This window comes from Bidens hawaiensis, unplaced genomic scaffold (assembly GCF_021521415.1).
Source record: "Bidens hawaiensis isolate Kalapana, Puna unplaced genomic scaffold, B.hawaiensis_p1.1 tig00419494_1, whole genome shotgun sequence".
In the NCBI taxonomy this organism is placed as follows: Eukaryota; Viridiplantae; Streptophyta; class Magnoliopsida; order Asterales; family Asteraceae; genus Bidens; species Bidens hawaiensis.
In genome coordinates, this window is record NW_027504880.1 from 368,946 (window position 1) to 387,170 (window position 18,225).

Genomic DNA, 18,225 nt, shown 5'->3' on the forward strand with positions numbered 1-18,225 from the left:
AACGCGTAAACGATCTAACCTATTAAACAACAGTGTTAGTCGTTTTCAATTTGACATTGGAGTTGACCTTCTAGTCACATCATTAGTTTGAAAATAATTAGGTGTGAATGATAATGATGTTATCTTGGATTAAGTGGACGGTGAATTACGTTTAGGAGATAACAACGTTAATTTGTGAAAACATGTTTCCTTTACAAACTAATGATAGTGCAAGTCAATGTGTTATCTTTTAAATTATTTTATTAATGTACTAGGATAGAGCCCCGTGTGATACACGGGTTTTTAAAAAGTAAAATAAAAAGGTTAAATTTAATAATATACATATTAACATATCTTATGAATTCATAAGATATAAATAATTTACTAAAATACATAGATTAGTAAGAATAATTTGTATTTGCATTTTAAAAGTAATGAAATGAAAGGTTGTGAATTTATACCAATTAAGAAAAAAAGAAAATTAACATCAATTAATCATAATTGAGTTGGTAAGCCATAAACATTTTAAAAATAAGGTATTGAGTTCAATTCTCACCAACAACATATTTTTTATTTTATCATTCATGAAGGAAAAATTGTAAAAATAAAAACTTGTACACTTGGAGCCTATGTGAAGGGTCTAATTAAATGACAAGTGAAAAAAGTGTTGCTTTAATATATAGGTAGATTCAACAATTCATTTCCACCAAACACAACATGGTTTACTTTTAAGAAATATCATTACATTATCTATACATAGTAAAAGCCAATATTGGAACCGCAAGGCCTTTCATTGGGCCAAGTGGCGGATGATGCTAGACTGTCGCTATCTAGTCAAAAACAATTAAATCAGTGTCCTAATCACCTTAAGTTAGTCAGGGTAAGTAGGGTGTCAAACCACGAGGAGTATGTGGTCAGTGTGTAGTGAAATCGATTCCTAACATAATGAAGTGAATTCTATCAAAGAGCTGATCACACTAGCAAACAATTTAATTGTATAAGAAACGAACAAATACTCAAGATTCAGTCAATCAAATAAAGCAAATCACACCCGGGAATCCAAGTAAGCAATCAAACAGCAATCTCATGCAACTTAACAGATTAACTATCTTGTGTCAACTACAGACTGACTAACCGGTTAAACCTTAGGCATCCACGCTCGCTAACACACAGCACTGGTTATCAAACGGTCCCTATATGTGAACCTGTGGGACAATTGGTGAGGCATCATCTAAAATAGCCGGTCTGAACCGACTGTTAACACCCTGAACCGGAGGCCCATAATTCCTTCGCCTGGTCCCCGGTTCCTCAAAACCTGCCCGGTTAACCTGAATTGGATGTCTTATTTCCTCCTGATATCTTCCAACACCATCTCTGTCTCGGTTTCTGTTCCTCCACCTGTCACCTCTCACCATAACCGGTTCCTCAACCTTCTCATTTGCGTTTCTCGGCTCAAACCCGTCATTCCGTCTAACCCTCCAATCATCCCCATTACTACCATCATTTCTCGGTTCTCGTTCCTCCTCGTCTCCCTCTTCTTCGTCTTCAGTATGAATGCTGACATGATCAAAATCCCGTATAATCGGCTGTCGGTGACGAGGGGTATTGTTCGGGGCTGATGGCCCGGGTCTGTCAAGGTTTCGGTTTCGGTTTCTGGATTGTCGGGCTGAATTTTGTGGTTGTGGATTGGAGTTTATCAGTGGTGGCTGGTCATTATTTAGTGGATTTTGGTTATTTGGTGGATTACGTTCGGGTTGGAAAACACTGTTCTCGGGTGGTTGGTTTTGGTTTTGATTCTAGTTCTGGTTCTGACCTTCCATGTCTGACTGTCTAATCTGAGCTCGGTTCTGCCGAGCTAACCATTCGATTTCTGGCTCGTAAATCAGCGGAGAATTTCTTCCTGAATGACGGGTGTGCATAAACCTGTTACCTGTACAAATAACACACCCCGCGTAAAATGGGAAAATAAAACTAAACTAAAAATAAAAATAAAAATAACAACTAAATTAACTAAGAAATCAATTAATCACAAAACACTAAGCGCACTAACTCCCTGGCAACGGCGCCATTTTGATGCTAGACTGTCGCTATCTAGTGAAAAATAATTAAATCAGTGTCCTAATCACCTTAAGTTAGTCAGGGTAAATAGGGTGTCGAACCACGAGGAGTATGTGGTCAGTGTGCAGTGAAATCGATTCCTAACATTATGAAGTGAATTCTATCAAAGTGCTTATCACACTAGCAAACAATATAAATCAGTGTCCTAATCACCTTAAACTAGTCAGGGTAAGTAGGGTGTCGAACCACGAGGAGTATGTGGTCAGTGTAGAGTAACGATTCCTAACATTATGAAGTGAATTCTATCAAAGTGCTGATCACACTAGCAAACAATTTATTTGTATAAGAAACGAACAAGTACTCAAGATTCAGTCAATCAAATAAAGCAAATCACACCCGGTAATCCAAGTAAGCAATCAAACAACAATCTCATGCAACTTAACAGATTAACTATCTTGTGTAAACTACAGACAGACTAACCGGTTAAACCTTAGGCATCCACGCTCGCTAACACACGGCACTGGTTATCAAACGGTCCCTGCCAGTGTGACTCAACTAAGGGCAAACGTATGCTTTATTGCAATTAACAGGTCAAACAATCCTATGAGCAATTATTATAGTAATCGACAAACTAATCATTCTGATCGAAATAAACCTAAACCGACTGATTGTACGAACATACTAAACATCAATACTCATAGATTAACATCAAAACAATTACAATTAGTTATTCTAGTACATGAGAAATAAACTGAAAGATTACAAACTATACATCCCGGGTATGACTCGAAGGAACTAGCCGCGCATCGGCATCTCTCGGGCCTCGGTTATGATCTGGTAGGCCATGTATGATGCTTAGAGATGATTGGAAGTGACGGGGACTCTCTCTTATGCTCTGAAAATCGTCTGGAAGGTGAAGAATGCCGTCTAGGTTCGTCAAAACATAATATAAAAACAAACCCTAACTTTCACGATTCTACGCGATGGTCCTCTCTCCTGGTCCATCGCGCTACGCGATGGACCAAAGTCAACACAGTCATTTACAGGGCATCGCGTAGCGCGTGCCCCACCTTCAACACCCATCGCGCTACACGATGGGTCACTTCAATCAGCAAGTTCACATGATTGCCTCGGTAAGCGTGCTGGACATCCCGGGTCTTCATTCCATGCTCGTACAGGTCCACATTAAGCGCGTTAAGTACCTGTGACCTGAAACATAATAAACATTTATGAAGTACCATAGTTCCTAAACTAAACGAGTAAAACAAGTAAGTTAACACACATAAATATGTACAAATAAACCGAACATCAGCGGACCAACATTGATCCTTGTTATTTTTTTTTTGAATTTTTTAGTTCTGATATTGTAACGAACGTAGAAAATCGACCAAATTCATACAGACTCGCCGCCTCAACGACCAGAAATGACAATGCCCAGGTTTTATTGATGCCCGAGTTTTACCGACTGACGCCACCCTATTGGTCCAACTCTTTATATCTTTTTTGTTTTGTTTTGTTTTGATTTGTTTTTTTTAGTTTCAGTACTGTAACGAACGTAAACAGAACTGATCGAATTCGCATCTTCTCACCACCTCGACGTTTTAAATATTTTAGTTTTGGGTTTTTTAACGCTCGGGTTTTACAAACGTTGTTCATACCGTAAAGAACGTAACCAATACTGACCGAATCTCGCGTCGACTCGTCATCTTAACGCTCGTGTTTTAATGGCCGGGTTTTAGCTATCGAAATCGCCGCACAACACGCGGGTCAATCACTAGTTAAAAATATAAAAGAAATATTAGTTTCGGACCAGAGCGGACCAAAACTGAACTGGATCCGTGACGGATCAAGCCAAGACTAAGAACTGGATCCATTACATTTTTATTCAAGTCACCATTAAGCAATTGGTCATTCAAAAATCAAAAGTCACAACAGCAAAAGTTTTATGTTCCATACATTTGAGGACAATGCTTTCAGTATATCGAGCAAAGTGTCTAAGCGAATAAACTTTGGGACGTTAGTCACGTTACACATATGGATTTGGGTTCGATTCCCGTTGATTTTGCTTTAAATTTTATTCCCAAATTTGTATAATTATGATTCTAATTAAAATGAATTAAGAGTGAATTTCTGCAGCCTCTTTGTCAATTTCTGCAGCCTCTTTATTAATTTCGGCAGCCTCTTTGTTGATTTCTGCAGCCTCTATCTTCATTTCAGCTTGAATAGCAGCAGCCAACTGATCATAAGCTTCAGACCAAGCACCCTTCATTTCTTCATTCCATTTTCCCCCCACTCCTTTCTCAACTGTCCTTAGCAATGCCTCCTTTACCACCTTCATTAACAATAAACACGTCATGTACTCATTGATCTCTTTAATTAAATGAGTCGTGTTTGATTTTATATGTTTAACTTGTTTAATTAAGCAATTCATTCCGTTTAAAATTAGAATAAAAGTTACCAATAAATTTATATCTTACTATTTTAAAGTTTTATATAATTTTATCACTAAAAGAAAGTAGAAATATATAAATACTTAAAAAATAGTGAATTAGCATATTATTCTATTACCATTTACCAAGATATATATGTTTCAGTAATCAAGTCAAGCATCACCTAATACTACATTCGCTCCACACCCATGAAAATTTTTAAAACTAATCTCATACTCGTTCCGAGTGTTCCAGGTTTGCCCATTGGGTTCAAGTTCTTTTGCCATCCTTAGTCGCGTTCAACCCATTTAGTTAACCCGCCTACTCATTGATGTATGAACCGTTTCCAATTTGATTAAAACTCATTTACAACTTGACAAATAGGTTTAAATTACCTCAAAGTGAGGACCAACAACACCTTTCTGAAGATGAACTGATCCTAAATACTTTAGTGTAGAATCAGAAACCTCAACTTCTCCTTTCTCCCTTAGTTGGATTGCTGACTCACATGTCTTCAGTTACATTTACAATTACATACATATATTAATAATGGCATTGCATGTACGTATATATAGATTACACAAGGGTAAAAAAGGGAAATCAGATATGCAAATGCTGACCATCTTGAAAACTTTGACAGCATGGGCCTTGAGCTTGGGGTTATTTTGGGGAATTTCATCTTCGTCTTTCAAAAACGAAAACAATGCCTTTGCAGCAGGTGCTATCTCCAATACCCTTTTATATATCATTAAGAATCATTTATGAGAAAATAACAAGAATAGACTAAACATATTTTCTAATTTTCTATAACTTATAATCTCACCTATACAAAATCTTTTAATAGAAGGAAAGCCAAGCAATACTTGACATGTGGACCGCTTTGACGCACAACTAAATACTTTTGTGACAGGTTAGAACAACAACCAGTAAGAAACTGACATGAGTCATGATTATCGCACCACATGTAACGTGTCATTTCGCATAATATTTATACAAGTGAAGTGACTATTTAAATAAGATGTAATATGTAATAGTAAAACTAATAAATTTTAGAGGAAAATATTAATGGTTGTTTGGGTAATATTTTTAGTGATTTATCATATGTGATGTAGATGAAAATTAGGACCGTCATAATAGGCATCTGTTTAGACTTAACACGATAAGACTATTTTTAGAAAAAAATTAAGTGCGTTACGTAATTTGATACTTTTTTAATAATAATTAGAAATAAGAGGCTACCAGTGCATCATTTCTCCTTCTTGGTACATAAAACGTATAGCTCTCATGTTCATATTACCAAAGTCAATTGTTAACTGAGTTGTTTTCATTTTGGGTTGCGTATATAAAAAACTTACTGTGTAAAGAAATGGAGGCTGAGGGCAGGAATGTCTTCCTTCATTATCTCCCATGATTCCTTCACCAATTCTTCTTGCTTCTCCGTGAAACCCATCTCTCACTCTCACACACAAGTATAATATAGAGATAGATTTGTATATGTATATGTATTTATATTGTGTGTGAATTATATGCCAATCATGTGTTTATAGGGATTAGGGAGGGATAAGGTTGCAAATTGGTGAATGTGATGAAGGTTAAAACATTGGGCCGCATAAGTGGTGTTGGCCTTTTGACTTCATTGAAGGACGCTTGGGCTTAATAGGGGTGGGGTAATAATAATATTATTGCCACCTCTAAATGGAAACATACACATGACATGGTTTACACAATTTAACAAGATTCGTTTCTGACATCTTTAGCTAGAATCAGATCCACTTGAGTTGAGTCTTTTCTAGAAAATCAAGAGATATGATATCAGTGTCAATTCTTTTTAGCACATTTAGGTTTATTGCATACAAAATTTAATGAATTAACCCATGTCTCATAGACCTTTATCCAGGAGAGCGAGACTTACCATTCATTCGATTATTTTAAAGCCTATTCTAACTTCACTATAAAAGAAGGTCCTATTACTTGTGTGAAATCAGTCGCTTGAGAGCACTGGGCTAGGTTATGGACAAGAGGCTAGGTAAGATTTGTGAGCGATGACGATGACTTTATCCTAGCTAAGAAAGGTAATCGATTCCCTTTCCCAACATTGAAAAGTTCCGCCGATAGGGAGAGAAGGCGTTGGTGAGGTGACGGGAAGGCAGTTAGTTTATTTCTTACTTGTAATTGGTAACAGAAAAATGACATGTACCTGATATGAATGGATCTTAAGTCGACTGACTCGCCTGTCAAAAAAAAATCAGGAGTATTCAACGTTGTCGGTTTATTATAGTTTTAACTTTTAACTTCTTAAATTATTGTCTGAAGCTTATAACTTTTTTTTAACAGACCTAAATACTCATAAAAACCACACATACATGCACATTGTGAAGTTTGAACTCATCATCTCTAGAATAGATAATAAAAACACTTTTCCACCACACGATGTTCTAGACATTAAAGCTTATATATATCTGGTGTTTAGAATGGTTTGAAGGCTTTCAAGATCTAACATTTGTCAATGTTTTTTTGATCCGCAAACTTTTATTGGCTTTTATGTCTTTTTGATCCACAAACTCTAACACCAATCTGAACTAACTCAGCTTGAGGGAATGATTTTGGCTTAACTTAAACGAGCCAACTAGAGAATGATTTAAATCCATGGGATCAAACATGTGCATATAAAAAGACGTTAAGTATTGGCTTAACTCAAGTAGATAGAGCAAACCACCGAGCGATTGATCAAAATCTCAGGGATTACGAATTCGGACATACTACATGAATCAACGGACAAACTGGCCTTGTCTCAGGCTCGTCTAGTTTACAAACCGAGACAGACTCAACTGGTTTACAAACAGAGCTGATTACAAACAAGTTTTTTTATTTACATTTTATTTTAATAAGAAAAAACGTCCTGCTCTAGTATATCAGTACCCCTATGTATGAGATATTCAAGGTCGGCTCGGGCATAGGGCAACGTGGGGACCGAGCGGGGCACTTAATTTTCGGGGGGGCACAAAATTTCTTTTATCTATATATTTTTATGAAAAAAATATGTATATTTAATGTTTTACCCTAATTATACAATAACTAATTTGGTCTAGTGGCAAAGGGGTATGACTCCCAACCAAAATATTGTAGACTTTAGTCTCACTTGAGACATTTTTAAGCTTATTTTTATACACAAAGTTTGCCAAGTAAGCCCATTTAAAATTTTAATTATTTAAACCGGACAAAAAATCATTTACATAAGGCCTAATTTTTTTTTGCTTAAATTATTTCCTTACCTTTTTAGGGTTTACGGGTCATTTTATTTCTGATCGATCAACGCGTATAAATTCTCAGAGACAGCTCCGGATATATTATTGGACACAAAACTCAAAGGGGCACAGATTTAAAATACCAAATCATATCCACACATTCACCTGTGAATGATGAACTGATGGACCAATACTTCTTTAATGCATTAAATGGTTTTGGCCTTTTGGGCCCATTTATTCAGTCGGAGCAGCTTTTATCGAAAAGCCTTTTTAAATTTACATTTTGACACTTAATTTAAAAGCAATTTATATAACAAAAAAACTTTTTTGTTACTAAGGAACCTAAACAGAGAACAAGAAGATCTTTACATAAATAAAATGCGATGCGTACGTATGCATATGTATTTATGTATATTTCCATTTAGTATTTCTTCATAACAGTTGTTTTAAGGTCGTGAATTATTAAAAAAGTACGTACATGTCTATGTTCGTTTTATATCTAATAATAAATAGCCTTTGATAAATTCATAACAAGAGTATAGCACAACGTTGGATGAAGTTAAAGGAGTGATCGTAAGACAAAAAAGTATCGTTAAGTAACTGTGCATGAATGTGACGGTTATTATATATACTCGTCATCATACTAACTTATAAAATAATACAAATCTATTATCCTCTCGATGTTGACTTACAAATAGAGTATGAACCACACCATTGAATGTTTTATGTTGGTTATGGATAAGTTGGATTTTAGATTAGTTCGTCGTCTTCTTCACTACGTGTTCATTTCATATTGAATTTGTATAAATATTCTTTTCCATTGAATTTGCTCTGATATTTTATGTCTTTTATTTATTTATCTCCACCACATAAAAGTTCAGTTTTGAATATAGCTAAAGAAAATATGACGCTTTAGAAAAGCATTGAGAAAATTGTACAACTGGTCCTATGATTTGAACAATACATAAGTTGGTCCTTAAATTTTCAAAGTTACAAACTTAGTCCAAACATTTAGGAAAGAATTCCAAGTTTAGTCCCCACCTATAATCTCGGTTTGTTTTTTAATGCAAAAGGGATGTCTTGTATCATTCGTGTAAGAATACTTCTTGTCTTTTCAAATTTGAAACCCTAATAAAATAATCTTTCAAGAGCCGTAAACCAGGGCCGGCCATAAGGTGTTGTCGGGTGGTCGACAACCACAGGCCCGACACCCTGCTAGGCCCGTTTTTTTTTATAAAAACTATATGTATTTTTATTAAAACAATATGTATATTGTTAGTATTTAAACTCAATTACATAACCACTAGCTTGGTCTAGTGACAAATGGATATTACTACCAATCAAAAGATTATGGGTTCTAGTCTCATTTGAGACATGTTTAATCATATTTTTATACAAAAGTTTTTTTACACAATCTAAATTATAACCAAGTAAGCCCACATCAAAATTAAATTGTTTAAATCCAATAAAATACTCATTTTACTTAAGGCTCAAAAAAATTTCGTCTTTGGTCCAAATTTTTTTTTTGTTTCTCGGAGCCGGCCCTGCCTAAAACCCTAACATAACATCAACTTCATCACCAACGGTGTTTAAACCGAACCTTCAATTATATCAGACTTTCTTAAGATAAAACAAGATTCACCTCACATGAAAACTATTTTTATCAGAGTTCTAAATTTTAAAAAACACAATTACTCTCACATGAATGATACATAACAATACTTTTCCATTAAAAACTAACTTGTATTAACGATAGATACTAAACAGGCAAAAAGATCAAACCACATGGACCATCTATTCAACTTTCTCAAAGTCAATTACTTAAGGGGTTTTCTAGAGACACCCCCCAGACGCCCCGTATAGAGCTATACGGAACGTCTGGGCCCCTTTATAACCCCCTGTATAGCCCTATACGGGACGTATTGGAGGGTGTTTTAGCAAAAGGGGGTGACCCTTACTTAAATTGAAAACCACATCACGTCTGTAACTCTGTCATAACTTTACAACCATTTATGTAACTTTCACGTGCCAATTATTATCCATTTATAACCCATTTATCCTTACACTAAAATGCAAACTTATATTATATTCTCAGACGTAAACATAAACCTTTCCACAAAAAAACACTGGTTCAGTAGCTATACTGGGACCCACAACACCTATCCAGCTAGATTTACATTCACCGGCGGCCACCATGGCCACCACCATCTCCGCCGCCGTTGCTAGTCCCAAACTATCAATCCTCCGTTATCCGAGATATGCTTTATGTCCGACTACTACTACTACTGCACGTATTCGAAATGTTTATGTTAACAGCCGTCGTATTATTATTATTCCGCCGCGTGCTTTTGCTGGAGGTGTATCGGGTCACGTGGTTCAGGATGCCGGAGCGACTGTTCTTGTTGTTGCCGGTGCGTATGGATTGATATCTGGTTTTGATTATCTTACACAGAGGCAAATCGTTGAACAGGTTGTGTTTAATTTTGTTTACCCTTGTATGTATATTGATTAACCTAATTTAGGTGTCGGTTACATTCGTTACGATACTGGAATAAAACAAAAACAAAAATATATATATATATATATATATATAAATTGAGGTGGACCAAAGTGGTGAAGTCAGGGTATCCGTAAAATCCAAGCATTTTCCGTCATGTTCGTTACGGTTTCGGTCACGTTAGTTACGGTACCAAAACCTAAAAAACAAAAAAATAAAATTGGTGTTTGATACGTTCAATATTAAAACTAAAAACATGAAAAGAAAAAAACTAATGGACCAATGTGGTGCCGCCACTTCGCCCAATCATGGGCTTGTGAGCCTACGGCACCAACATTGTACTTCACTCTATATAGATATTAGATAATTTAGCTTATATAAACTGTAAACCCTTGGTCAGTTAATCTACTATTAATCATATAATGCATTTCCTTATATACCCCTAATCTGTGAGTTTATCTTATAGCTAATTAGCTACTGTATAGTGATATCAATATGTAGGGATGAACATTTTTTACCCAACACAAATCATTATTGGTACTCGTTTTTAATGTTTTCGGTACGACTACAGTCGTACCGATACCATTCGGTGTCACTATTTTCAATTGTACCGGACCGAAAAAATTGGTATGGTATTCCGTATTCGGTATATTGTTTCACTCATTTTTCGGTGCGGTACCATTCGGTTTCAATATTTTTTGGTATTTTCGATGGTACCGAACTGATCGCGAAAAAGTTGGCACAGAAGTTGCTATATTGTTTCACTCGTTTTTGGTATTGGTATTTTTTGGTGCTGCACCATTCGGTTTCAGTATTTTTCGATATTTTCTATGGTACTGGTGCTGAACCGAAAAAATCGGTGTGGTATTTGGTATATTGTTTCACTCGTTTTCGGTATCAGTATGCTCTGGTGCGGCCGTATGGGTTCTGTACCGGTACTTTATTGATCTCATCCTTATCTAGATGTGGCGAATTTGGTCGGCTAACGAGTCAAAACGGGCCTGGGTCAAACCAAAGTACTAGTGGTTCGGGTTGGTTTTAGTTGACCCATAACACTTTTTTTCTTCTTCATGTTTTTAAAGGTTTTTATAAATAAGTAATGCCTTTAATATGATCAAGAAAGCTAGATTTTTATAATAATGGTGTAGTTATATAAAAAAAGGGTTTAGAAGGTTGTATGCATCAACATTGACAATCAAGAATACACATTGGACAACCTTCAGCCTGTTTGACAAGTTTCCTCTTATAGCTAAATCTTATATATTTGACATGCTAGAGATAAACACATATCCTAAATTGGCAATTCACAAGTAAATAAGTTGAAATTGCTGCCTGAAAACTTTAAAAGGAGAATACTCACTTTTATACATATTGCTAAATTTTAGGATTGTACATGCTTACACCAGCATTCTGATATCCTTGACTTTTCAAAGTCAACCGGAACATCATACACCTTTGGAACAGGTAAAGATAATGACTTTATGAAAACATATACATAAAGCCGTCACGCTCTATAACAAGCACCCACAGATTAAGATATCTTTTGCGTAAAGTTGGTAGAATAATTAACATAAATCAGCTTTCATCCTCCTTTCAGAATCTAAGCAGAAAGTTGGTTCATATATTATCTGGATTGCTTTATATGGGTTGCTGGCCAATTTTTAGGTATTTTTTAAATTGTCCATTTTTTACGATATATACGTAGGAGTGGGTTCAAACAAGAATAACCGAATTTTAGAACCATTTTATTCAGTATTCACTTGTGAATACATTGTTGCGTCGCTATGATTTATAGTGTATTCAAAGGTGAATAAATTGTAGTAGTTCTTGTTTGAGCCCACCAATACACACGTGCATATACACACATATATATGTATGTATGTCTTTATCAATCAAACTCTTACAGTTGATATTTCTATCCTATATTAGTACTTCAACCGATGCTCGTTACTTTGCTGCTATAGTGCCCTTATTAAACTGTGCAAGGCTTCTTGTTCACGGTCTTTCTCTTGTAACCAATGAAGATCTAATAAAATCAGTTACACGAGAAGGAAAACCAGAGTAAGTTCTCATAATCGTATCTTTACTTTTAATTTTTTTTATTTAAGGTAAACCATATATGTTACTAGTCAAAATGACACATTGACACCCCAACATGTCACTGCCTTTGACCAAGTTGACTTTTTTTACCTATCAAGTTTTGGAGGTCATTATAAGTTTATGAAATAGAAATTAGACTGAAGCCGGTTATCTTCTTATGCGCGCAGTTAACCTTTACCTTTTAATAATGAGTTTCCAAATAAATTTATCATTTTATCCCAAAACTAAAATGATTTAATTGCAGGGAATTGCTTAGAGGACCTCTATATTATGTTTTGATGTTAATTCTATCTACTATTGTTTTCTGGCGCGAGTCACCAATCGGTGTGGTTTCAATTTCAATGATGTGTGGTGGTGATGGTATAGTTTCTCAACCTTGTGTATTCTTCTTAGCCTTTTTTATTACTACTATTATTATTTTGTTTGTGTGTTTTTTATTAACATGATACACTTTACAGGTATTGCAGATATCATGGGTAGAAGATTTGGAATCCATAAACTTCCTTACAACAAACACAAAAGTTGGGCCGGTAGCATCTCAATGTTTTCAGTTGGTTTCTTAATTTCAATCGGGTACGTGTCCATCTTATTGCTCATTTCCCTAATAATATACAGTAACAATAATTATTTTACACTTCTATCATAATAAACTAACTCTATAAGATATAATACTTTGGGAGTTTTTATGCAATAAAATAAATATTGGACGACTTCCAACCAGTTAAGCGCGTTCCCTTTTTAGTTACTTTTTCATTCGGTCCATTTCAGATAAAACATAACTCAAATGGCTGATGAATCTATCTATATGTAAAAGTTTCAAAATAGCCACCTCTACAGTAAGTAATAAGCCAAATACCAAATGTATTAACGAAGGACTACTTTACCCTTTTATCCAGAATGCTATACTACTTTTCAATATTTGGGTCCTTTGAACTCAACTGGTGGTTGACAATTGAACGAGTGGTGGTGGTTGCATTGGTGGCGACATTGGTTGAGTCACTCCCGACAAAAGGAGGCTTAGATGACAATATATCTGTTCCTTTGGTAAGCATGTTGACTGCATATTTGAGTTTTGGCTTCCAACCTTAGTGCTATATTCTTTGTGTGGCATATCTCATTTTTGTTGTATGATATGAAATGTTCTATTATGATGTTGAATAGTTCGAAGATGAAGTTAATTTATTGATAATTTAACAGGGAAATTTACTGATTTTGGAATAATTCAGTTTCCCGCGTTTCCAATAGTGTATCTCCATTAGTTTTTTTTTTTTTTTACTTTATTGTAGTAATTAATTGTGTAGGAGGTAAACCGATGGTGCCATGTTCTAGGAGTCTGTTTGAGGCTGTATAGAAACTTTTGGTGGTTACATATTTTTATAGGTTGGCACATCTATATTAAGGCAAAGAGCCAACTAGTGAACAAACCAAGAACGAGATAATACCAAGCTAAGAACAAAGTGGATGGACTCGAGTCATCCATATCATATCTCATCCAGATGCCTATTGAGATGCCAAGTCCACAAATCCTGACAAGCAGGCTAAATACCTCATCAAAATCAATGTGGTGTGTTGGCTCTTTGCCTTAATAACCAATCGAGCTAAAGAGCCATCAACGTTAAGCAAATGAAATGATTAAAGTTTAAGAATAATTAAAAGATAGGAGGTTCATCAGAAAATGATTAATCAGAAATCTGATAGTTTATCAGGAAATTTAGGATGGCTTATAAATCTGGGATGATTCAAAAATCAGATGGCTTACCAGATTTTAACCGGAAACACTAGATTTATCCGAGAACACCCTATTTTAACCAAAAACACTAGATTCCTAAATAAAATCAGTTTAAAAGAGTTCAAAACCACTTCAAAGGCTTTAAATTCAGTTTAAAAGAGTTGAGAGTATTTCGCATTCAATTTTAAAAAGTAAAGAGTATTTCATATTTAGTTTACAAGAGTTTGGTTTAGTTCAGAAAACTTTAGTTTAGTTCATAAGACTTTATACTTAGTCTAAACCACTTTGATGTACTTTAAAGACTTTAGATTTAGTTTAAAAGTCACCAGAAGTACTTTAGACACATCGGATATAATTTGGAAGAAATCATAAGTACTTTAAACATATCGGATGTAGTTTAAAAGGCATTAGAAGTACTTCAAAAGTGGTTTAGTCACTTTTAAAATTAGTTCAAAACACTTCATAAACAATTGAGGACACTTGAATTAGTTCAAAACTAGTTCTATGGCTTCATAAGAGTTCAGAACCAGTTTCATAACTAACAGAAGACATTCAAAGTGTTTAAGGTCATTTAGTCAATATTTTAAAATGTATTTATTTGAATTTGACAATAGTTATTATTAATACAAGTATTATTGCTATTATTTAGATCCTTAATATCTCAAAACAAGTTTTCGGTATTATCTTAATTACGCCGGTGATCATTCGAAGGTTTTCGATGCTTCATGAAATCTTTGATATTTTGTTGGATAGGTTTATTTGGGATAAAGGTATGACTTTGAGATATAGAATTGGATTTTGGTGTGAAGAAACATTCGTTTACACCTTTCTATTTATAGGTGAAGGTGGAGACAATTTTCTCTGCAGAAAGAAATTGATAGACGATGGAATTGTTTTAAGAAATAATGTCTCTTTCTTTCTTACTTTTCCTTTGTTGTATTGGTTAGCGATGAGATCTGATACACAAATAACGTACTAAACATACAAATAATTAGAATAATTACCGTTTTAAACTAGAGTAATTATATTACAGAAAATTCAAATAGCGTAGTAATAATTATTCTAATTTAAAAGTTAATAATAATTACTCTAATGTTAACATAACTAATATTAAAGATTAATTATTACTCTTTTTTTAAGAGCAAATTCATTTCCACTAAAATCGCCCTAACCTTGCAAGTGCAAGGATTTAAACCCACCACCTCCATTTTGAAAGAGTAGACACCATACCACTAGACCACGTTAGGTCATGTGTTTTCTTACTTTGTTATTTTTATCATTATTATTATTTATATTTATTTATTTTATAGAAAAAGACGAAATATCCGGATTATTTCAAATAGGGTAAAACGAACTCACGATTCTTAACTTGTTGGATCATCGATCACTCATGCTTTTGAAAATGACAATCCACATGAGCGTGGGCAACAACCTAAAAGAACATATGGGTTGTAGGATTATTTTAAGTTTCTTTTTAATAGGAAGAATAAATGTTTTATAAACTAGCAAGATACAACTCATATCTCACGCCGGGCAGTCAAACTATAATGACCAAACCTGCACTACCAAAACTACTCGCTGTGATGGCTATCAAAAATATTAAATGAAACACAATAAACATAATGTTTTAGATTAATTGGTTAGATCAATATGTGACTTAATTTTAAAAAAAAATCAATAAAAGAGTTAAAAAGGTTAAAAAAAAGAAAAAGAAAAAAATGAGAAGCGACATGCACAGTTTTTCTGTGAGGCCACAAATCATTCCCACACTTTTTATTTTTGTCTTTCTTTCCTTTGTATTAGACTTGTATATTAACTACGATCTCTGCTCTAATGTAATTTTTTTATCCCTATAAGTTTTCATGAGAGGGAGGAATGGTCGCATTAAGATTTAAAATTTGTTTTTTTCTTGAAAAAAATGTATTGATTTCAATGAAAAATAAAGAGTCTCATCTTAACCGTTCTTTTTTTTCGACTTAATGGCAGTTTTGACTTCTGTGGTGAAACCCAAAACGCAGGAATCGACCCCGTGGTGAATTTTTCGCCGGTGTCACCCCTGTGGAGGTGTTTATTTGTAAATGGGTTTGCCGTCCAATTAAGCGTTTGGTTGACCGCCCAAAAGGCAAAAATGTAATTTTGCATCCACGTCCGTGTAAAAACGATTTTGAACCTTAGAGAGAACATACTTTCGATTCACTTGAACGATTCTTCAAAAATTTGCCGTTTTGAATCTTGAGGTATCGATTTGCATCGAACACATACTATATTCACTCACTTTTTACAATATCAATATAACAAAATTTAAACATTACTTATTCAAAAAATCAAAAGATCAAAAGGTTAAAGAGTGGAAAGAAAAGGTAACTTTTAAAAGATGAACAAAAGGTTATTACGTTTAAAAACTTTAGACTGAAATTAAGCGGAAAGTGACGCAACAAAACAAAAACAAAAAAAGGTCCGAAAGGAGGGAAGCCGAGCCAGCCGGAAGGAGCTGACTAATTACGTCCGGTGTGTCGGCTTTCCCATAAACCAAACCCAATGGGATTCCACGTGTCCTTTATATTTGACGGCCGACTTCTCCTCCGTTTTTCTCCGTCAACCGATCAATTTATATTCCCTTATCGTAAAAAACGCCGGTCAACTACCCCCCATCTCTTTCCTTTCCTTTCTCTCTCTAAATTAAACCCTAATTACCTCCTCCTCCTCTCTCTCTCTCTCAAACACACACACAACCAATCCGTTTCTTCTTCTCTTATTATTATTATTATTATTATTATATTTCCGTTTCTTTTTTTTTCTAGATCCCATCAACAATTTGTTTCTTCGTTAGATCTGTTACGTTTCCGTTATGGAAGACGACGAGGATATCCACTCCCACCAATCCGCCGGATCCGGATCCAGATCCGGATCTCGCGACTCGCAACGTTCGAATCCACGGATAACCGTCACGGTAGCCTCCGCCGCGCCGCCGCAGAACACGCTAACCCTAGCGCTTCCGATACAGCAGCCGCGTACCGTCGGTTCCGGTGGAGGCGCCGGATCTGGTGGCGGCGGAGGACGCGAGGATTGCTGGAGCGAAGGAGCCACGGCGGTGTTGATTGAGGCGTGGGGAGAACGGTATGTGGAGCTCAGCAGGGGGAATTTGAAGCAGAAGCATTGGAAGGAGGTTGCGGATATTGTGAGTAGTCGAGAGGATTATTTGAAGGCTCCGAAGACGGATATTCAGTGTAAGAATAGGATTGATACGGTGAAGAAGAAGTATAAGTTGGAAAAGGCGAAGATAGCCGCCGGCGGTGGACTGAGCACTTGGAGTTTTTACGAGCGGTTGGATGAGTTGATTGGACCGATCGCTTCTGCGAAAAGTAATCTGGCGTCGGCTACTCCGCCTTTGAGATCGGTTCCGGTTGGGATACCAGTTGGAGTTAGATCGGCGCCTGTTCAGAGTTTGAGGCTAAAACAGCAGCAGGAGCGACAACAGCAACAGCAGCTATTGCTCCTGCAACAGCAGCAGCAACAACAACAGCTGCAGCAGGAGCAATTGAAGCTTCAGCAGCAGCGTAAGCGGATGCGTCCGCCTCCTGCGTATCCCGAGTCATCGGAATCAGAACCGGAGCCGGACTCTCCGGAATCTGATCCGTACGAGAAACGTGCTAGAATTCCGTTTAATGCGAGGTCTAGTTTAAACCCTAACCCTAGGTTTCAAATTCAGCATCAACAGAAAAAGGGGCGGGTGTTGAGGGAGAAGAATTGGGGGGATTCGGTTAGGGAATTGACGAAGGCGATTATGAAATTTGGGGAAGCGTATGAGCATGCGGAGAGCTCGAAGCTGCAGCAGATGGTGGAGATGCAGAAGCAGAGTATGAAGTTTGCCAAGGAGCTTGAGTTGCAGAGAATGCAGTTTTTTATGAAGACGCAGTTGGAGCTGTCGCAGTTGAAGCAGAGTAGAAGAAATGCGGAGAACAATAACAGCAATCATAATCATAATCATCACAGCAGTAACCATAACACCATAAACAACAATAATCACAGTGATGATAGCAATAACTAAAGTATAACCAAAGTAGAGTGGTGTTTTTATGAGAACAAAGAACTGGTTTTTAATTAATTAATGATGACCCTGTTTAAGGGTGTTTAGGGAGATGTATGTAATTGAATTTGCTTGCTTTAATCTAAGTAGTTTCATGTTGT

At 35.8% G+C, this 18,225-nt stretch overlaps 3 protein-coding genes across 3 annotated transcripts; 2 read left to right on the forward strand and 1 right to left on the reverse strand.

The window, feature by feature from the left end:
* Positions 1–4,115: 4,115 nt before the first annotated feature.
* Positions 4,116–5,940, reverse strand: LOC143609151 (anaerobic nitrite reductase HB2-like). Its single transcript, XM_077083988.1, has 4 exons — positions 5,822–5,940; positions 5,087–5,201; positions 4,862–4,978; positions 4,116–4,369 (listed from the first exon to the last, which is right to left on the reverse strand). The coding sequence occupies exons 1-4, from the start codon at positions 5,914–5,916 to the stop codon at positions 4,154–4,156; spliced, it is 543 nt and encodes a 180-aa protein (XP_076940103.1). The 5' UTR covers positions 5,917–5,940; the 3' UTR covers positions 4,116–4,153.
* A 3,965-nt stretch (positions 5,941–9,905) lies between these two features.
* On the forward strand, positions 9,906–13,411 carry LOC143609142 (putative phytol kinase 1, chloroplastic). Its single transcript, XM_077083983.1, has 6 exons — positions 9,906–10,181; positions 11,806–11,873; positions 12,138–12,269; positions 12,553–12,668; positions 12,767–12,881; positions 13,205–13,411. The coding sequence occupies exons 1-6, from the start codon at positions 9,906–9,908 to the stop codon at positions 13,395–13,397; spliced, it is 900 nt and encodes a 299-aa protein (XP_076940098.1). The 3' UTR covers positions 13,398–13,411.
* A 3,451-nt stretch (positions 13,412–16,862) lies between these two features.
* Positions 16,863–18,225, forward strand: LOC143609117 (trihelix transcription factor ASIL2-like). The gene has a single exon (XM_077083966.1). The coding sequence runs from the start codon at positions 16,886–16,888 to the stop codon at positions 18,083–18,085; it is 1,200 nt and encodes a 399-aa protein (XP_076940081.1). The 5' UTR covers positions 16,863–16,885; the 3' UTR covers positions 18,086–18,225.

Bases quoted from the DNA above. Each gene is read 5' to 3' on its own strand.
- LOC143609117 (XM_077083966.1), top strand. From the start codon at position 16,886: ATGGAAGACGACGAGGATATCCACTCCCACCAATCCGCCGGATCCGGA.
- LOC143609142 (XM_077083983.1), top strand. From the start codon at position 9,906: ATGGCCACCACCATCTCCGCCGCCGTTGCTAGTCCCAAACTATCAATC. The intron at 10,182-11,805 runs GTTGTGTTTAAT...TCCTCCTTTCAG, and splicing joins AGAGGCAAATCGTTGAACAG to AATCTAAGCAGAAAGTTGGT. The intron at 11,874-12,137 runs GTATTTTTTAAA...ATCCTATATTAG, and splicing joins GGTTGCTGGCCAATTTTTAG to TACTTCAACCGATGCTCGTT.
- LOC143609151 (XM_077083988.1), bottom strand. From the start codon at position 5,916: ATGGGTTTCACGGAGAAGCAAGAAGAATTGGTGAAGGAATCATGGGAG. The intron at 5,202-5,821 runs GTAAGTTTTTTA...GATATATAAAAG, and splicing joins AGCCTCCATTTCTTTACACA to GGTATTGGAGATAGCACCTG. The intron at 4,979-5,086 runs GTCAGCATTTGC...ATGTAACTGAAG, and splicing joins CTGTCAAAGTTTTCAAGATG to ACATGTGAGTCAGCAATCCA.